Below are 19,421 nucleotides of genomic sequence, written 5' to 3'. Positions count from 1 at the left end.
AGGACACAGAAGCAGATAAGAGGCTTTAAGGTGAGAATGTCTCCAAGCAAATATTTTCTTGGCCCAAAGCTTTAAATTTTGTTTCCAGCTTGATCTTGCAGCCCTTATCCACTTGTGTCAATGGGGCTACTGAAAGGCTGAAAGATAGGGCCCTCTAAAAGCTAATTAAAAAGACATTACATTCAACATATTTACAGCTCATTTAACCAAAAAGGGAAAACAATATTATCTGATATGCTATAAACCAAAGTTTGCTCCCTGAATAAGATTAGATGGGCCAAAATCTCCAATAAACTCTCCCTTCTGGAATTGCTGTTACTATACTTCCTAAATACAGCTGGAGCAGCATGGTCCAGGAGCTAGGGTACTGGCCTAGTAGATAGAATATCTGGGTTCTATTCCCAGGTCTGCTGCATGATTTTGGACAAATCACTTTGCCTCAGTGCCAACCCAACTCTCTTTATGTTATCACAGGTCTTGTGATATTTGATGAGTCATTAGGAGGCAAGTGATGTGAGAACCCTTGGCTTTCACTAAAAAAAGTTTCTAACCCTTGTGCGTATGGAAAGAAATTTTGAAAATGTGATCCAAGTGCACCCTACAGGTTCAAAAAACTCCAAACCAAACAAAACACAGAAGGCAAATAAAGAGGACGCAATGTTTAAAAAAAAAACAAAAACAAAAAACAAAAAAACCCCCAAACCTCATGGTTTTTAAGCCAATGCTATTCTGATGGACCCAACTCATGGTTTTTGAAGAGTTACGTTGGCAAATCTGCTCCCTCTCCCCCTCATGCTTCTGTATTCCCTTGCACACGGTCTCATTTATTGTAAGTTTTTTAGGGGGCAGGGACTTCGCCTGCACAGAGCTCAGCACAGTGGGGTACTTATCTTGATTGGGGCCTCTAGGCACTACCGTAATACAAATCAATAATATACAGTACTTGGATTTTGGCTAGCGTGAAAACTATTGCAATTCATTGTATACCTCCATGCAGAGCAGCAGTGGAAAATGACATGGTTTAAGAGCCCTTTTAAAAGCAAGTCTTATTGCTCAGAGCACATTAGGGTTTTGCGTCTTTATTACAAAAGAAACTAAATTACAGAGTCAGTGCAGTGGGGGCAGATGTCCTACCCACAGAAGCACAACAAGAGCACAAGCTGTCAGGCTCTGTCCAGCCTCAGTGTATTTTTATTAAAAAACAAAAACAAACAAACAAACAAACAAAAACACCCTTACAGAACCAGCCATTTCAAGGCTCCCTTAAAACTATGTCCCAGGCATACTGCCAAAAATTAAAAATAACGAAATCCCTCCCTGCACTAATCCTGCCTATGTGCAAGCATAAACAGGCTCTGTATTCAACCAAAAACAAAAGTACATGCCAGTGCATGCTGCACAGAGGTTTTTGGGGCCCTGGGCAAAATCTGAAACTGAGGCCCTCCACCCTTCCACCAAAATAAAATAAAAAAATTAAAAACTAAAAAAAAACAAACAGATCCCTCAGGGGAGCTGGGGAAGTGCTGGAGAAGGAGACTGCCCTGCAGCGGTGGCTCCTGTCCCATGAGGCTGGGGCCAGCTCCCCACTCTGGGAGTTACAACGTGACACCTGGGATTGCTGCATCACTCACATCTGGCCCAGCTGCTGCTCCATCGTGACAGAGAGGCCACCAGGCCAAATCTGAGTGGTGCTGCAATCCTGTGTACCAGGTTGCAAATATCACTCCGTTTAGGGGCTCTGGGCAAATTGTCCCCCCGTTCCCAGGCAGCTCTGGTGCATATTTCCAATGTAGAAATGATTGTCTCAGCAAAGGCCAGAATTCACCTGCCTGGCTATCGGTGAGCAATGGAAGATATTGCTTTTCATGCTCTGTATAATCAACTAACTGCTGGATGACTGAATTAAGAGCTCACATACCGTGCAGAAATTCTGGACAGATCCATGTAACTTCAGGAAGAAGTAGTTAAGTTTGCATGCAACTAAACATGAAAATGAATCTGTGTGGCAGTTTTCAATATACTTTATTGGAAACCCACCTGTGAGTGCCCAACGCACTGAAAATTAGGCCCACAATTTAAGACAAGTTTGAAAAGACTGTTTTGTTTGAAACCCGGGCTAGAATGCTGGATTCTAGTGGATACTCCAATTGGCACTTATGTGGGTGGGTGCTTAGGCTGTAAACTCTTTAGGGCAGGAACTATCTTTCTGTGGTGCATTTAGAGTGCCTACCACAGTGGGGTCCTGTTCCATGACTAGGACTCCTCTAAGGTGCTTCCACAATACAAGAAAGTAATATTTATTCCTGAGGGAATTCTGCACCACTGTGCATGTGCAGAATTCACATCACCTGCAGATTTCTTTGCTTCCCTGCAGAAAAATGATTTTCTGATGGGGAAACAAAGGGAAGCCACAAGAATGGTCTCACGCCTGTCCCCAGCAGTGCAGGTGTGTCGTTTCAGGCACCTGGTGCAAACAGGGGAGAGGTAAATCACTGCGGGGAGGGTCTGGGGATGTTGAGCAGTGGTTCTTATTCTGTGCCAGGCTCAGCTGCTAGTCCTGGCTGGGCAAGGACAGGACTTCTTCCCCTGCAAGGAGTGGCTAATCCAGATCAGACCCACCCCCAGAAACCTCCTCCGGCTGCAGGAAACTCCACAACCCCACCCCTGCACTTCCTGCCCCCATTGCTCTTCAGCCTTGGGGGGAGAGGTCAGTGTGCAGGAGCTGCTACCCCAGCCACCCAACCCTCATGCATCCAGACCCCACCCCCCAAGCCTTACCCCCCCACACACATTCAGAGCTCTCCCACCCCAAACCCACTGAGCTGCATCTCCTGCATCTGGAGCCCCCTGCACCCAGAGCCCCCTGCTTCTGAACCCCATCTGAGCCCCCTGCACTCAAACCCCAACCACCTTTACCTAGACCCCCTTGCAGAGTCCCATTGCCCCTGCACCCAGAACCCCACCCCATTCCCCAATGAGCCCCTGGGCATACAGATCCCCCCCACATCTAGACCCCCCACTGAGCTGCCTGCACCCAGATTGCCCCACACAGAACTCTCTCACCCCATATCTGGATCCCCCCACACTAAGCCCCACCACCCTTGGATCTGCCAGGCTGAACCAGCTTGCCTGCCCACACCTGGTGCAGAGGAGTAGGGCCCTGGGGTGTTTCTGCGGTAGACCTAGCCCTTGCACTGTGTCAGGGTTGGGTGCAACCCCATTGTCGAGCCCATGTCCCGGGAGTTGGGGAAGCGCACTGTAGGTGATCTTCCTACCTTCATGCAGCCAGTCGCCTGGCTCCCCACTGCCATGGTGGAGCCTCCACATTTATTTATTGACACACAAAATTTGCAGAATTTTAAAATACTGTGGGCACAATTTTTGGGGGTGGGGGTGGGGGGGCGCAGAATTCCTTCAGGAGTAAATAGTAAAGTTGCCTGAGTACAGGTCTCCCAAATGAGGACATTAGAAAATTAAGTTGGTTCTCTTTTTGTTTGGTGTTTGGACAAAGATACAACACAACAGCATCCTGGTCCATCCTGAGGCTCTGAGGTGCTACGATAATACAAATAGTAAGTTTATAGTGTATACTTAAAGTTACTTTAGTTGGCAACTGCTCTGTGGATATTTGTACCAGAATGTGTTCAGGGCAGAACATAAAGGAAGAAGAGATGTTAAAAACAGGATTCAGACTTTTCCCCCCTGTGAAATAGCTTTTTGGCAACATAGTTAATTAGAAACAAAAACTTTTAATTAATTGGACAAAAAGATCACGCACTGGCCTGTACCCACAAGTGATGACCTACTATGGAAGGAGGCGTTGACAGAGGGTATTGGGAATTCACTATTTCAGAGATGCTATTTATTTATATTTTGTTGTCGCTTAGCCTTTTACTGAAAGGAAAAAAAACCCCTCTGATTTTCAGTTTCACTTTCTCTCTGAATCTTAAGTAGTACAGTGACCTTTAATGACAAAACTACCCCCCTCCCCCGCATGTCTAGCCCATTTGTGAAACCCGTGAAATGCTCAAATTCCTGAAAGTTACCTTTGCCATAACCAAAAAATCACAGCATACCAACTGGTGTATTTTGTTACTCATGCTCTAGCGCCCGGAATCAGGGACTATCTACCTAATGCCAGTGAGTCATTTCAGTCCTCAGCCTATGGTAAAAAGTTTCCCACTTCTCTTGGGTTAGCTGTAGACATCAGCTCTGTGCTGCTTATCTAGGTATTTATACTACACTAAGTGTCCACCGCAAGGTGGCACTCATCCATGAATGGGGCTCTAAAGGAACAACTGCAATTTTAAACGAATATTCTGCATGTTGAAATCACCCATGAAGACCCATAATCCCAGCTAGCCCCAAATTTTCCAGGTGCTACAAAATTCCCAAATGTAGACCTAAAATTTCCAAAGTCAGTTCACTCATTCTGGTTGTCTTCCATTTTTGGGTGCCCTGTCTGAGCCGCAGTGGGCCTGATTTTCAAAGCCAAGCACCCACAACTCTGGTGAACATCCATGGGAACTGCAGGTAATCGGGATCCCTCTTAAAAAAGAGTTAGGCCCAAGGTTTCTCAAGTTTGGATACCCAACATTTGAAAGTAGCCAGAACAAGTGCATGGTTTAGAACACCCATCCCCCTGTTCTATACACACACACACACACACACACACACACACACACACACAAAACAGAATCAGCCTCAAAGGGGCGCCTGTGTACAAATACCCCTGCCATTAGCTTCAGTCACTCAGGGAAGCTTGGAGGACAGAAGACTCTTCTGGTGTGCAATGAAGGTCACCAAATCCTAGCTCTCGCGAACCAAAGATTTCCAAGGTCAAGGACCCCTGTCAGGGAAGATCCTGCTGCTAGCTCCCTCTTTAAATCATGCATGGTGTCAGCTTGTGTGCCTCAGATGACTACAACTGTAGCAATATCATCATACCATTTGACAGATCACTTGCAAGGGCCCAATCTTTACAGGTTTAAACCAAGCACCTTCACCTGGAAATCAGCTGGTATGTTCTGCAGCTCACTGCATAGGAGACCTTCCTACATGCAAAGTAGAAATAACTGCTCTATGGTGCGGGGGGATCAGAAATTTTCATTAAAAAGTGTTGTAACTTTCCATTATAATTATCCTTGCGTGTTTCAGTATTGCTAAATAAACCTTCAACACCTCTTGCCACCAAGCTCAAAAGGAAGTCACACTTCTATGACAAGAGAACATGGAAATTAACAGGAGAGAAAAGCAGGCCTAGGAACAGACAGGAAACCCCACTGACAGCCTGGCATGGGAGCTAAGAGAATGAACCATGAGAAAGGGGAAGTGCTTGGGTTAACTTCATAGCTACTGCACCAACCTGTCACCTTCGTAATTGAGTCTCTTAGCCCAGCCTTTAGCAGTCTATTTGATGTATCTGTTTATTAGGACTATTGATTAATCTCAGTTAACTCACACGATTAACTCAAAAAATTAACTGCGATTAAACAATTAATTGTGATTAATTACACTGTTAAACAATAGAATACCAATAGAAATTTATTAATTTTTTGGGTGTTTTCTACATTTTCAAATATATTGATTTCCATTACAACCCAGAATACAAAGTGTACAGTGCTCACTTTATATTATTTTTTATTACAAATATCTGCATTGTAAAAATGATAGGTTTTTTTTTTAAATCTGCTTTTCAGTTCACATCATACAAGTACTGTAGTGCAATCTCTATTGTGAAAGTGTAACTTACAAATGTAGACTTTTTTTTGTTACATATCTGCACTCAAAAACAAAACCATGTAAAACTTTAGAGCCTACAAGAGCCTACTTCTTGTTCAACCAATCGCTAAGACAAACACGTTTGTTTACATTTATGGGAGATGGGGCTGCCTGCTTATTTACAATGTCACCTGAAAGTGAGAACAGGCATTTGCATGGCACTTTTGTAGCCGGCGTTGCAAGGTATTTATGTGCCAGATATGCTCAACATTCGTATGCCCCTTCATGCTTCAGCCACCATTCCAGACGACATGCTGTTGCTGCTGCTGATCATTAAAAAAAAAATAGTGCGTTAATTAAATTTGTGACTGAACTCCTTGGGGGAGAATTGTATGTCCCCTGCTCTGTTTTACTTGGATTGTGTCCTATATTTGATGTTATAGCAGTCTCGGATGATGACCCAGCACATGTTGTTTGATTTACGAACACTGTCACTGCAGAACTGACAAAATGCAAAGAAGGTACCAATGTGAGTTTTCTAGAAATAGCTACAGCACTCGACCCAAGGTTTAAGAATCTGAAGTGTTGTCCAAAATCTGAGAGGGACGAGGTGTGGAGCATGCTTTCAGAAGTCTTAAAAGAGCAACACTCAGATGCGACAACTACAGAATCCGAACCACCAAAAAAGAAAATCAACCTTCTGCTGGTGGCATTTGACTCTTATGATGAAAATGAACATTCATCAGTCCGCTCTGCTTTGGATCATTATCAAGAAGAACCTGTCATCAGCATGGAAGCATGTCCTCTGGAATGATGATTGAAGCACGAAGGGACATATGAATCTTTAGCGCATCTGGCACGTGAATATCTTGCAAAGCCAGTTACAACAGTGCCATGCAAACACCTGTTCTCACTTTCAGGTGACATTGTGAATAAGAAGCAGGCAGCATTATCTCCTGCAAATGTAACTAAACTTGTTTGTCTGAGCAATTGGCTGAAGTAGGACTGAGTGGACTTGTAGGCTCTAAAGTTTTACATGGTTTTATTTTTGGGTACATAATTTGACATTTGTAAGTTCAACTTTCATGATAAAGAGTTTGCACTACAGTACTTGTATTAGGTGAATTGAAAATACTATTTCTTTTGTTTACAAGTGCAAATATTTGTAATAAAAATAAATATTAAGTAAGCACTGCACATTTTGTATTCTGTGTTGTAATGGAAATCATATATTTGAAAATGTAGAAAACATCCAAAAATATTTAAATAAATGGTATTCTATTATTAACAGTGCGATTAATCATGATTAATTTTTTCGCTTGACAGCTCTACTGTTTATGGGTTTTTTTCATTTCCTAGCTAAAGAATATTTTGCTTAAAAAGGAACTATGGACACTGGGGAGGGGGAAGTGGGGGGGGGACGACCAACCATCCCAGGAGACAAAATATGCTTGTCTCTCACAAGGACAAACCAGTTGGGGTTAACTGGTCCCCATGAGGTCCGTGAGACATAGAAAAGCACCAAGAAGAGCTGCAATACTCACTAGGCAGAGTGGGTCTCTGTTCTAGCAAAGAGCAGTAACTCTGACTTTAGAGGCGACCGCACAGCTAAGAGAATAAGCGTGTTTGTCTCCAGACAAATACATGAGCAGCAGACACATGGCAAGGTTAAAAGAGTTCCTAGAGATTTGCCATTGGTGGCACCCACTTGAAAGGCTGGGGTTGGTAGAGCTGTAGTTCTTTGGCAACCCTTTCGTCTGTACCCTTATGTCTGTTTGCACAAGTGGAATAATTGCTGCAAACTCCATCCTGCACTTTTGCTTCAAGTTCCACGGATTGGGTTACAAATGCAACAGAGACAACTGCACCCTGCCCAGAAATGCATTTAACCAGGGACCCAAACTGCATTCCTGACAGGAAGAATTAGGACCGGCTTGTTCAGCTAGACCTTTGAACTAAGATAGAAAGAGGAAAAAGTCCAGAGGGGCAGTTTGTGCCTGGTTTCTTTTTTCTATACCCTGGTTTTGTCTGCAGCAGTCTCATTACATTCGTTTTAAAAAATGAACAGTTTATGCAGGCGTTTCCCCATTCACAGACATATCATGCCTGGGTGAAATTCTCTGGTCTGTGTTATGCAGAAGGTCATTATGGTCCCTTCTGGCCTTGAAACCTATGAACCTACTTCACGGTTCTGTCATTTTTTTAGCGTGCATAAAAGCAGAGCACTATTTTTTTCTTAGTAATCGTTCACATAGTGCCACAGTTATTCAAGACCCTTTACAATGGCAGACACACCAACTCGCGAATTAATCACGAGAGACGGGCTTTCTACTTACAATTATTAAGCCTGACTCATGATTGCAGGACAGTACTCTCCAATGTCAAAGATTTTTTTCCCCCAACCACAAGATGGGGGGGGGGGAATCCTGACATTGGAGAGTTCTGTCCCGTGATCATGAGTCAGGCTTAATAATTTTACTTAAGATCACTGTCTGCCACCCCAAGGTGGACAGTGGCAGCCCTTCCTTGCAGGCCCTCCATGATGATGGGCTCCCATGGTCAGCAGATATGTGACCTGAGAGCACCTTAAAGGCTCAGAAACTGGAGGAGAAATAAAGATAACTCACTTTTCATTAAAAATCCTCATGATTTTTAAGCCAATCTCATGATTTTTGGGGGGTTCTGACTCATGATTTGTCAATGGTGAGGGTTGGTAACACTGCAAATGTGCCAGAGTTAGACTCCCTACTACACAGAAGTTATAATGTGCAAGTGGGAGCCAGGGCTGGGGGTGCGTGTGTGCGCGCGGGGGGGGGGGAGTCGGGAGGAGGGGAAAGGAAGGATAGTCTCTGTAGATGGAATCCTTTAAGAACAAATGGACCTTTAGAAGTTTCAGAAGGGGAGGAAAAATATTTGGGGAGCATTACTGAAGAGCACCCAGCAAAGTTAAACTTGAGCTAGCCAACATTTTCCAGAAATTGCAAAAAAATTTCCAAGTTATGGGAATTTTTTTTTAAAATGGTAAAAGCTTCACACCATCTCTAAGTCAGGAGTGGGTGGGGGAGGGGAAGTAAGCCATCAGTAGAGAAGCTTGGGTACTGTATGGGGCATAGGATGGGGAGTAAAACATGGGTGGAAGCAGGAATAGCATTGAACAGAACCTTGAGGGGAGGATCAGGAGCATGAATTTAATGTGGAAGGGGAGAGGAAGCCAGTTACAGGATTTGGCACACGGGTGTCAAAGACAGGGTGGAAGGAAAGTGATCTTGGCAACTACCTTTTGGACAGATGAGAGTGGGGAGAGGAGAGATGTAGGAAAGGAGATTAAAAATAATTGAGGCAAGTGAGAAGGTAGGTACAGATCAAGATAGGGCCATAAGGATGGAGGAAAGAATGGATTTTAGAGAGGGGGGAACGAAACTACAGATCTTGAAAAAGAACAAGCCATAGAGACACAAGCTGACAAACTTGGATGACTGTGATATTGTCAACAGTAAGGGATAGGGAAAGAGAAGAAAGGGTTGGGTGAAGAGATTAGAGATAAATTCTGCACTTGCTTATGCTGGTGTCAATCCAGAATAACTCCACTGACTTCAGGGAAATCACTCCAGATTTATTCTGTGTACGACAAATTTAGCTCAGTTTAAGAAATACTGAGCAGCCACTGCTTAACAAAAGGCCACCTGATGCCTACCAATGTCACTAGTAAACTGCCCAACTGTGACTTGAGACACAAATTGGCCAAAGGTTATTTAGTGTCTGTTAGTACTATAGGCTAAGTACACATTTCAGTACCTCTGTATGGATGAATACATCGCCTCATAAATATGTAGGAATTAAAGGTACTCCCAGGTCCTGCTGGTTTCAAACATTCATAACTTCAGAACTATGGTGCAGATGCATCTCATGTTTGCCTTGAGTTTTAGGATTTACACATGGGCCAACAAAGCCAGCTTTCAAGACAGGAAAACAATTTAGAAGAACACGCGCCCTTCACTATGCTCTCTTGCAGGTGCACTACAGTCTTCTAAGTGCATTTCAAGAGCAGAGCCCAGCCACCTCAGGAAAAATTGCAAAGCCTCTTTGGTAAAGTTTTGCTACCACCACCAGAATGACATTCACAGTGGCTGTCACTGCCACTGCCCTCCTTCCAAAATTAAGAATCTACCCCCCTATGCAAAAGTCTCTCTAACCCCACAATGGAAAAGGAGCCAGAAACACCATGAAGTCCACTAGAAATTCCGCCATTTATTTTATGTGGAAGGCACTCACGTGCTACCATGAAGGGCAGCAGTACAAGCTATTCTGTTACACACAATCCCTGGGCTCCTTCATCCAGTATGTGGCAACTCTTGCACTCCTCTCCCATGAGCACTTAGCTGGCAGGTAGCTATATAGCAGAGAGCCAGTTTGGACTCCCTGCGTGAAGTACCTTGCCCCTGGCCATTGATGCATCCTTTAGCAGCTGCTTTATTGCTGTTTCTCCATAAGAGGCAGGTGCAGGACCCAGTAGGGGTGGAGGGGGAACAAGCTTCTCATGTGGGCCGGGGAAGGCAGGTCAGGGTGGGACTGGCTCTGCCCTGGAGTCTTGAACTAATTGTTTTTTACCCCCCGCCCCAGATTTCACTATAACTACTTCCTTCACACCCAGCATAGCCAGTACAGGTGATGTAAGCCACCTCAGGACAGGTCCTTAAGTGTTAAATTCAACAGGTCTAAAATGCAGAGGAACAAGGTAGTATTTCAGGATAAGTCAACACACACACACACACACACACACACACACAGATCAATAAAGTGAGCTAATTTTGTCTGCAGTATTTGGCAAATTGTTGCATTGGAGGTTAACATGCCGCCATGGAAAACAGGAAAGTGGTGGGGTTTAGGGCTATATAAAGGGCAGGAAGCAAGAGATTGTCACCTGTGGAAGCTGTTTTATAGTGATGAGCTTTTACTTTGGGTGGAATGGCCCTGGGAAACTTGAGTCATAAATATCCAGTTAAAAAAATTCAATACATTGTTTAAAAAAAAAAAATAATTGAAACCTTTGTAAACTAGGACCAAAGCAGAACATCCTGGGGGCATTGGGCAGGGCGCGAAGAAGAGGAAAGGTACAAAAAACTACCATGGTTAACACTTTGTTTTGGAATAAGGAAGCTTTAAAAAAAGAGAAGAAGCAAGTCAAGAAAGCAAGTCCATAAGTTGAAGATACAAATGTTAAAGTCTTTATGAGGGCCCATGGAGACTGCTTAAGAATAACCAAGCAGGTGTAGGCACAGTGTTTGTACTGCTTTCACTGTATTAGTTTAGAAAACAGATATAGCTAACAGATCAATCCCCTAGAGCAGATGCAGTTAAACCAGTATAAAAAGGTGTGTATACAGCCTATCTGCAAGAATTTATATCTTGATACCAGTATAACTGAGACCACACTAGGGGGTTGTACAGCTTTAATTATAATCGGTGTTATAAAAAAAAAACACACACGACACACACACACACAAAACCCACCGATCACCCTCCTGACCAAAATAGTTTAATCTGTACCAAAAAAAGGCCAAGCCACAATACCAGAGTCTCAGAAGGTGTGCATACTCTCTGAACAAAAAGGGAAGCACTCATGGATAAGAAACTAAGGGAGAAGGAAAACTGACCATTTATTCCCTTCTCTGTGTCACCATGACAAAATTCTTGATATGCATCATCCAGACTGCATGTGCCTGACTAACTGATGACGTTAACATGTGCGTGGAAGTGAGCACCTGAAAGGAGAGTTACTCATTTAGCCACAGTAATTGAGGAAATGTTGTTGTTCTAGTTAACCAAGCTGCAGTGTAACCCAACTGGAAAACAAGCAGCAAGGCTGTGGTATGCAAAAACATCTAGTCCAGTAATTCCTGTGACTACTTGGCTCCTATAACAATAGAAATTAAGGTTTTTAAAACCCCAGATCGAATTGTAGTTATGAAATTGACCACCCCAACTTTGTTTCCTTTAATTCTACAATGCAGCTAATTCTACCACCACTTGCTACTATCTTCTAATTACAACTAAATGCTTAAGTAAGTTTTGCCCTAATTAGTCACATAGTAGCTATTAGCTTATTTAATTACACCAGCTCTTAGTCATTATATAGTTTGTACCAAACAGGAGAAGTTCCCATGCAAATCCCTGGAGGTTTTTCGCCTTCCTCTGTAGCATGGGGCATGGTTGACTTGAGGGAGATTTCTCTGCTCCTTGAAGTCTTTAAACCACGATTTGAGGACTTCAATGCTCAGACATAGGTGAGGTTTTTCGTAGGAGTGGGTGGGTGAGATTCTGTGGCCTGCGTTGTGCAGGAGGTCGGACTAGATGATCAGAATGGTCCCTTCTGACCTTAGTGTCTATGAATCTATGAATCTATAAATCCTCTAGTTTGTCAATACAGAGATATTCTGTAAGATAGATACAACTGCTTCCTTGCAGATAATTGCTGGGTGAGGGGATAATTGGCATACAGAACTCCCTATTGTCTGGAACCGTCCAAGTTTACTCAGAGCTGCCCCTACAGCTCCCAAAGGCAAATTTGCCCTTAATAAAAGGGGCAGTACAAAGCTTATGCACCACTTAAATCCCTTTTAAGACCTATGCTCTACGTGAATGACAAGGAGGAGAGTTTGCTCCCTGGTGGAACCTTCTAAACAGGTGTTCTCCAGTTATAGAAGGGGCTTATTACATGTGTGCGCCTATGTGTAGAGGTAGGAATAGGCATTGAAAAGTGACGGGGGGGAAGAAGCCAACATGAACAGGAGAGGCACAACATGAGTGAAAGGAAATGTACCAAAGCAAGGGAAACTTAGTGGGCCTGATTCTCATTTACACCATTTTGGCAATGCAACAGGCCTCAAAATGGGTCTAAATATAGGTTATGCCTACTGTAAAGCCCCTAGACACTGCCAGAGCTGTGCAAAGAGAATCTGGGCAGCAAGTTTTTAAAAAGTTTTATACAGAGTTCAATATCCATGTGAATGTTATATTATATGACAAAAATGTGATGCATAGATATTTCCATTAGAGAAAAGTCTCAAGGGCGCCATATGGCAACATTATTTTTTTTTTTTTTTAAAACTATAGCTGTTGTGTAGGTTTAGAAAGTGGCAGGTAAGTCTTGGTGTAGGGTGTGAAAGGCATTTATTTTCCTTTACAGTTCTCTCAGTCGTACAACTCCCTATGCTCATATAATACAAGGTCCCTTCCACATGTATACAAGCTGTTTTGTGTTAGCCAGTAGCATTTTACTGCACAGAACTCCTACTGCATGGGGATGGAGGCATAGCTGGACTTTTCAGCAATTTTATTAGTCATCGCCTCCTGCATCAGCGCAAAGGGTTAGATTAGTGCACCTGTCAGACAAGTTCTCTCAAACGTACATTTGCAGAGATGTTGATTATTTCTAACCAGGAGCCAAAAAGCAGAGTTGGCGCCCCTTTCCTCAATCTTCCTAACTAGTCAGAGTTTGTTATTTTAAAAATGAAGGCTGGTTTCTAATTAGTTTTCACTCTCAAAAATATCACTTACCTAAAAAATCCTTTGCAGCCTTCACACGTCATGGCATTGAAATGAAAGCCAGTAGCTTTGTCTCCACAGACACCACAGATACGGGGAACGTTCCTATCAAATTCATTGGCTGAATCAGGAAGAGGTGTACTTGCTGCCAGCACCTCCATCTCTGAGACTGAGAAAAAGCAAGAAGGTTATAGAGATCTTTTCATTACAGAGACTTGTTAAGCAAACTGAAGATGGAGGCACTGGGTTTCTGCTGACTCACTGGCAAAAGTACTTGTGTTGCCTCTGTATAGTACAAGAAACATATATACAGGAATGTGATGGAATCACAAAAATGTACACATGCAAATTATGCTCATCTACCCAGCAACTGCATTGCTGATCTCCACTCCACCCACCCTCCCAATTTGACCACATGCACCTCGAAGCAGTCTTTTTTTATTAAGATCTAGGGAATGTATATACATGGCTATAGCCCAATCTGTAGTCAGGATCTTTTGTCCCTACCCTTATATGATCCTTTCAGAAAGAGTTGTGTCTTAAGATTTCATCATTTATACCAACTGGAAAACATGCAGCTCACCAGAAACAAGTAAAATTTCCCTTCTGCAGAAAAAGGAAGTGACCCAAGTACATCCGTGCCACCTTTATGAGGAGATGAGTAAAATTGCAAACACGAGTCAAACACTGCCAATCAAGTGAGCAGGGTTTTTTTTATGTCTTGGTTCTTAAATAATGGGTTTTTTTCTTTGTATGTTTGGTTGGTAGTTTGTTTTAAAAGAGGTATGAAGAGAAAAGGGTTGGTGTGTCACTAAAAGAAATTTAGACATTGCACATACTATAGTATGTTGTCTGTGGCAGCGAACACTAGAATTAAGTGTATATGTAGATGCCTATTATAACCTCATTATTACAATATAACAGCATGCTCATAACTGTGTCTAAAGTTCTTCACTAAAACTGACAACTGAAGATCTTTTTTTGAACTTTAATAACTCAAAAATGGCTAAAAGTTTGAACTTCTCATGGTGTCCAGGCCTTGCTGGATAACAGTCTTTGGGCTAATATGGAGGGGAAAAAAAACAAAAACAAAAAACTATATGCAACTGCACATTTTGCTTGACACACACAGTACCTATCTGGGAAGTTTGGGCTTTTTACTAGAAAGCACCAATTAGATAAAATCACTGCTGGTCAGTTACATAGATGTGGTTTCGAGCTGCTTTTTGATTGTGGAGTTCATCTCTTTGCATACTTTCAAACTGTGGAACCAATCAGTAGAAAGACCAGCATTTTAGTCTTCTGCTCTCTCCTACCCTGACCCAACATCCAAGCTTAAAAACACAGGAAGATTATATGGCAGCAAGTTACTGAACTAAGGTTTTAATTTCAAAACTCTCAAGAATCAGAATATGCAAGTATTATTGTTATTCTGCAAATGTTAATTTCCACATTGCATCAGATTTTCAGAAGTGCTCAGCACCCAGAAGCTCCCATTGTTTTCCAGGGAAGCAAACAGCAATTGGCTGGGAAATGAGAATTTATCAGTCTCTGATTACTTATTCAGATACCTAAAGTGGGAGCTGGCTCATGGAATTTTGAGGTTACATTTTCAGAGGCACTGTTGATAAAGGCGATTGGGTTCCATTCCTAGTTCTGCCAATGACTCACTGTGCAATTTCGAGAAAGTCTCATCACCTCTGTGCCTCAGTTTCCCCATCTGTAAAGTGATATTAGCTCTCTCAGAGGGACTGAGTGTCTTAATCTAAAATTAATTTACAAATTTAAGATCCCCAAATAGAAGCAGAAAGTATTTTTGTTAATTATGCTATTGAAATGTGTATCCTAACCCAACCCTGATATTCTATGATTCTATGACATGTGCAATACAGGCATGTTACTGTAGGATCTCTAACTTGTATTTTCAACACTGAAAAGACAGAACATGCTATTCCTAGCATCGGATTAAGTAAATTTAGTATTTAAATATATTAGGCAAATTCTGTAAAAAGTATGCCTTAGACAGGATTGGAACATGCGACAGTAACACACTTGTGCTCTATTTAATACGGACTCTCTCTGTAAATAGCATTGAATGTAACTTACTCCTGTGTTAAGGTTTCCTCAGTAACTCATGTTAATTTAGCAGCCACGAGGGAATCGTAATGTCTGATTCTCAGTTGAAGGCAGCTTTATCTGGCTCTAGCAGCGTCAAGGGACCTTAAAGAACAGTGTAGAGCTGCCTTGATATATATGAGAACCAGGGCCAAAATCTTGGTTTATAACTAAACATTCAAATTACTTAAATAGAGAGTCTGTATTCAATAGAAGACAATAAATCTATTAATTTCTATTAATTAATCTATCAATCTGTCTATTAATCTACATGCTTACTTGTAGTAATCTAATCAGGCTCATTAGCTACCCGCCACTTCCATGAGGAATAATATACCTTTCAAGTGATCAAAATATCTATTCCACTTTTTGAAAGCCTTTTTCAGTGAGCACTGGAATTGTCCTGTATAATGCTCTCTTCAGGCAGCGATTAATCAACAACCAAGGCCCCAGATTCAATAATCACATGAGCAATAAAAAGGTATTCAGTACACTATTATTGGCCTTTGTTTTTTTGTTTTTTTTAATCTCAGCAGTTTGTAAATTTCGATTTAAATGCACTTTAAAAGAAGTGAACCAATATTTCCAGATAATATAGAAAGATAATCCATAAAGTGATTGGAAAATTGCTCTGTACAGGCTGTTTGAAAATCAATGCACAGAAATACAAGCTCTTGAATAAGATTTTCAAAAGTGCCTGAGGACCAGATTTCTAAAAAGGTATTTAGGCAGCTAGTGGAATTTTCAGAAGTATGCCTAACACCCATTGGGTGTTACCTTTAAACATATAGCCCAAGTGACTTAGGAGCCTCAGTCTTATTTTCAGAAGTGACATAGGTACTCAAGAACCTAGAGTCTCATTGAAATTCTGAGAGTCTTTTTAGACTAAGAGCTTGTCTACACTTGACGTGCTACAGATGCACTGCTGTAGTGCTTCAGTGAGGACATTACCTAGGGGTTCTGTCAGTGTAGGTATTCCATCTCATAGATTCATAGATTTTAAGGCCAGAAGGGACCATTGTGATCATCTAGTCTGATCTCCTGCACATCACAGGCCACAGAACCTAGCCCACCCGCTCCTGTAATAGACCCCTAACTTCTGGCTGAGTTATTATCACCCCCAATACAGATACCACTAAGTCAACAGATGACTTCTTCTGTCAATTTAGCTACTGCTGGTGGATTAACTATCGAGGTGGATTAACTACACAGATGGGAGAACCCCTTCTGTTGCTGTAGCAAGTATCTACACTGAATTGCTGCAGCTGTGCAACTATCACATTTTAAGTGTAGACATATCTTATGTCATTTTTGAAAATTGGATTTGCATGCCCAAACAGTTTAGGCAGTCTTGAAAGTTTACTCCTTAAGATAGTGGATGTTTTCCAGAGTAAACACACACATAAAGAAAGTGCATTCAAGGGCTAGGATTTGCAAAGGTGCCTTGGATCAATTGAGTTTTAACTGATTTGGGGTGCCTAACTCTCTTGAAATTCATTGGGACCCGAGAGCTGAACTCCCTTATAGTCCTACAGAAACCCCAGCCAAAAATTACAGAATTCACTCCCAGCTATTTTAGAAACTCACAAAGATCTCCCTCTTTCCTGACATACTGCAGGAGTAAGCAATAGGCATTACACTACAGACAGATATTCCTTCTCTAAGAAGAAAAAAAACAAACAAACAAAAATGACTTTACCGGCATCCAGAACATGCGTTGCACCATCCTGGTATACTCCCCAACAGTTCTGAAGCTGTGACATGGAACAACCTGTGGTCAAAAATGTTTGACAATGTAATTTCTCAAAACATTAAATGATTGTCAGGCAAGTCAAATGGATAATCTCAGATTCTGCTTGAATTCTGGGAATTTACTCCTGCCTTAAACTCTGATCTATTGACGTAAGCAATATTCATTACCTGGGTGTGGTGTTCTCAAAATAACCTACTCCACCCAAACAGATTCTTGCAGCACCAAATGCCATGTTCAGCTTCCCATGGCACAGAGGTTCTCATAACCCCGCCTCCTGTAGATACGTTAAGAGATATTGCTAACAGGAGTCAGAGTAGCAGCCATGTTAGTCTGTATTCGCAAAAAGAAAAGGAGTACTTGTGGCACCTTAGAGACTAACAAATTTATTAGTCTCTAAGGTGCCACAAGTACTTCTTTTCTTTTTGCTAACAGGAGGGCATACTGCCCTCCAGATGCCCAGACCAAGCACGTTGCTAGAAGAATTAGAGCAATGCTAGGGGAGAATCCATGTAGTGCTCAAAGACACAGGAAGAAGAACAAAGGATGAGAATGACGCACAGCTAGATTCTTTAATCTTGATTACATTTTTCTATAAACGCAAGTTTCACAATTCAGCTTGTCAAGTGCTTAACACAGAGGCACGGGCAGGCTTGTGGGGGATGGAGTTGAGTGGTGCTGAATGGCTTTTCCCAGCTTTGGCCTTGATTCAACAAAGCCTATACGCATGAAGTCAGTGGGATCATTTAAATGCTGAAAGTTAAGATGCATGTTTAACTACCTTGTGGAACGGGGGCCTTATTTCTTTATCTGGCTGCCCTGTTGGCAGGATTACAGGACAACATGGATTAATATGTGCATGCTCAGATCCCAGAAATAACTGAATGGGTTACTTTTTTGCTTTGAGAAAAGGAGTACTTGTGGCACCTTAGAGGCTAACAAATTTATTTGAGCATAAGCTTTCGTGAACTACAGCTCACTTCATCGGATGCTTGCGAATACAGACTAACACGGCTGCTACTCTGAAACCTGTCTTTTTTGCTTTGGTGCAACTACATTGGAACTGTAAACTAATTGATGCAGCTGCTCTGCTTCCTTCACCGCACCTGAAGAACTCTATATAGTTCAAAAGCTTGTACCTTCCACCAACAAAAGTTGGTCCAAAAAAAATAAAAAATAATATATACACACACACACACTTTTTTTTTTTACCTCATCTACCACACTAACTTCTCTTTCCCCATTTTCTGCAGTGATTCACCACTATCGGTTTCCTATTTTGAAGGTTGAGATATTAAGCCTTGTCACTATTTGTGAAGCTGCTAGATCAAAAGGCCAAATGAAAATTTATAGAATACTTTTATTAAACTGAAGTTACTTTGACTTAATACTTTCTATTAATCCTTTTCTCAGAAAGTGTAGAATAGAATTTTGCTAAGAGAGTTTCAACTTTTGACTAAAAAAAAAAAAGTCAATATTTATATTATTTCAGTTAAAAAATTCCATCTATAAAGATCTGCTTCCCTTGTAACAACATATAGAGAATTGAGGATAATAACCCAAAATATTTTGGGATAGGTCTGACACACTCTACTAGAGGTGTCTCTCTACCAATCCTAACATTTGGTGTCAATTACTGCACCTCTCTTATATAGCACCCCCCAAACCTAAAATTTTAGGGTATTTTTGAAAGAGGCAAAAGGAGGTAGGTACCCACATTCCATAAGAAATACCATCTCAGGTCAATAAAGATATACTAGACCATTATGAAAGTGAAAACCATGCAAATGTACAAGAATGAAAAATCAAGTTTATAAGATGTTACACATTTAAAAGTTAGAGAAAAAAAGTATTGCTAGGACATTAGTCTATCAAACCACTACCCTGCCCTCCTTGAAGTCTCCCCTCAAAATTAATCTCTACCATATGGTTAACAACTAATAATGGCTGTGTAGATGGTCAATGGAGATTTTTTATATCTATGCCTATACCTTATTTTAAAAAGCAAGAAAATCTCTAACCCATCTAACTATGCACACAGCTAGCCTATATAAATGGATGTTCCTATTACTGTTACATTCATCCTCCCTTTCCTGTTCCTCTTTTTTTCCCCCCTTTTTAAATTCACTTGCTGTTTTTTATCTTTAATTCAGATTGTAATCCCTCTAGGATATGGTTCGTCTCTTGTGTTTCTTTTGCACATACACAGCATAATGGGGCCCGGTCACAAATGGAGTCTGGACTTCTTCTATTACAAAAGAGTTTTTAAAATGACCATTTCCCTCTCCAT

The 19,421-nt window shown here is 41.6% G+C and overlaps 1 protein-coding gene across 4 annotated transcripts in view; it reads right to left on the bottom strand.

Annotated features, from left to right (window-relative positions):
• Positions 1-19,421, bottom strand: part of VDR (vitamin D receptor) — a 149,996-nt gene that overhangs the window by 71,143 nt on the left and 59,432 nt on the right. For all 4 annotated transcript variants that reach the window (XM_038378090.2, XM_043506677.1, XM_038378093.2 and 1 more), the window contains 2 exons: positions 17,081-17,152; positions 13,279-13,435 (listed from right to left, as the gene is read on the bottom strand). In XM_038378090.2, coding sequence (XP_038234018.1) covers positions 13,279-13,435; positions 17,081-17,144 — 221 coding nt within the window. In that variant the 5' untranslated portion in view covers positions 17,145-17,152. The remainder of the gene's footprint in view (positions 1-13,278; positions 13,436-17,080; positions 17,153-19,421) is intronic.

Source organism: Dermochelys coriacea, chromosome 20, assembly GCF_009764565.3.
Source record: "Dermochelys coriacea isolate rDerCor1 chromosome 20, rDerCor1.pri.v4, whole genome shotgun sequence".
Classification (NCBI taxonomy): Eukaryota; Metazoa; Chordata; order Testudines; family Dermochelyidae; genus Dermochelys; species Dermochelys coriacea.
This window is presented reverse-complemented; position numbering and strand designations above follow the sequence as displayed.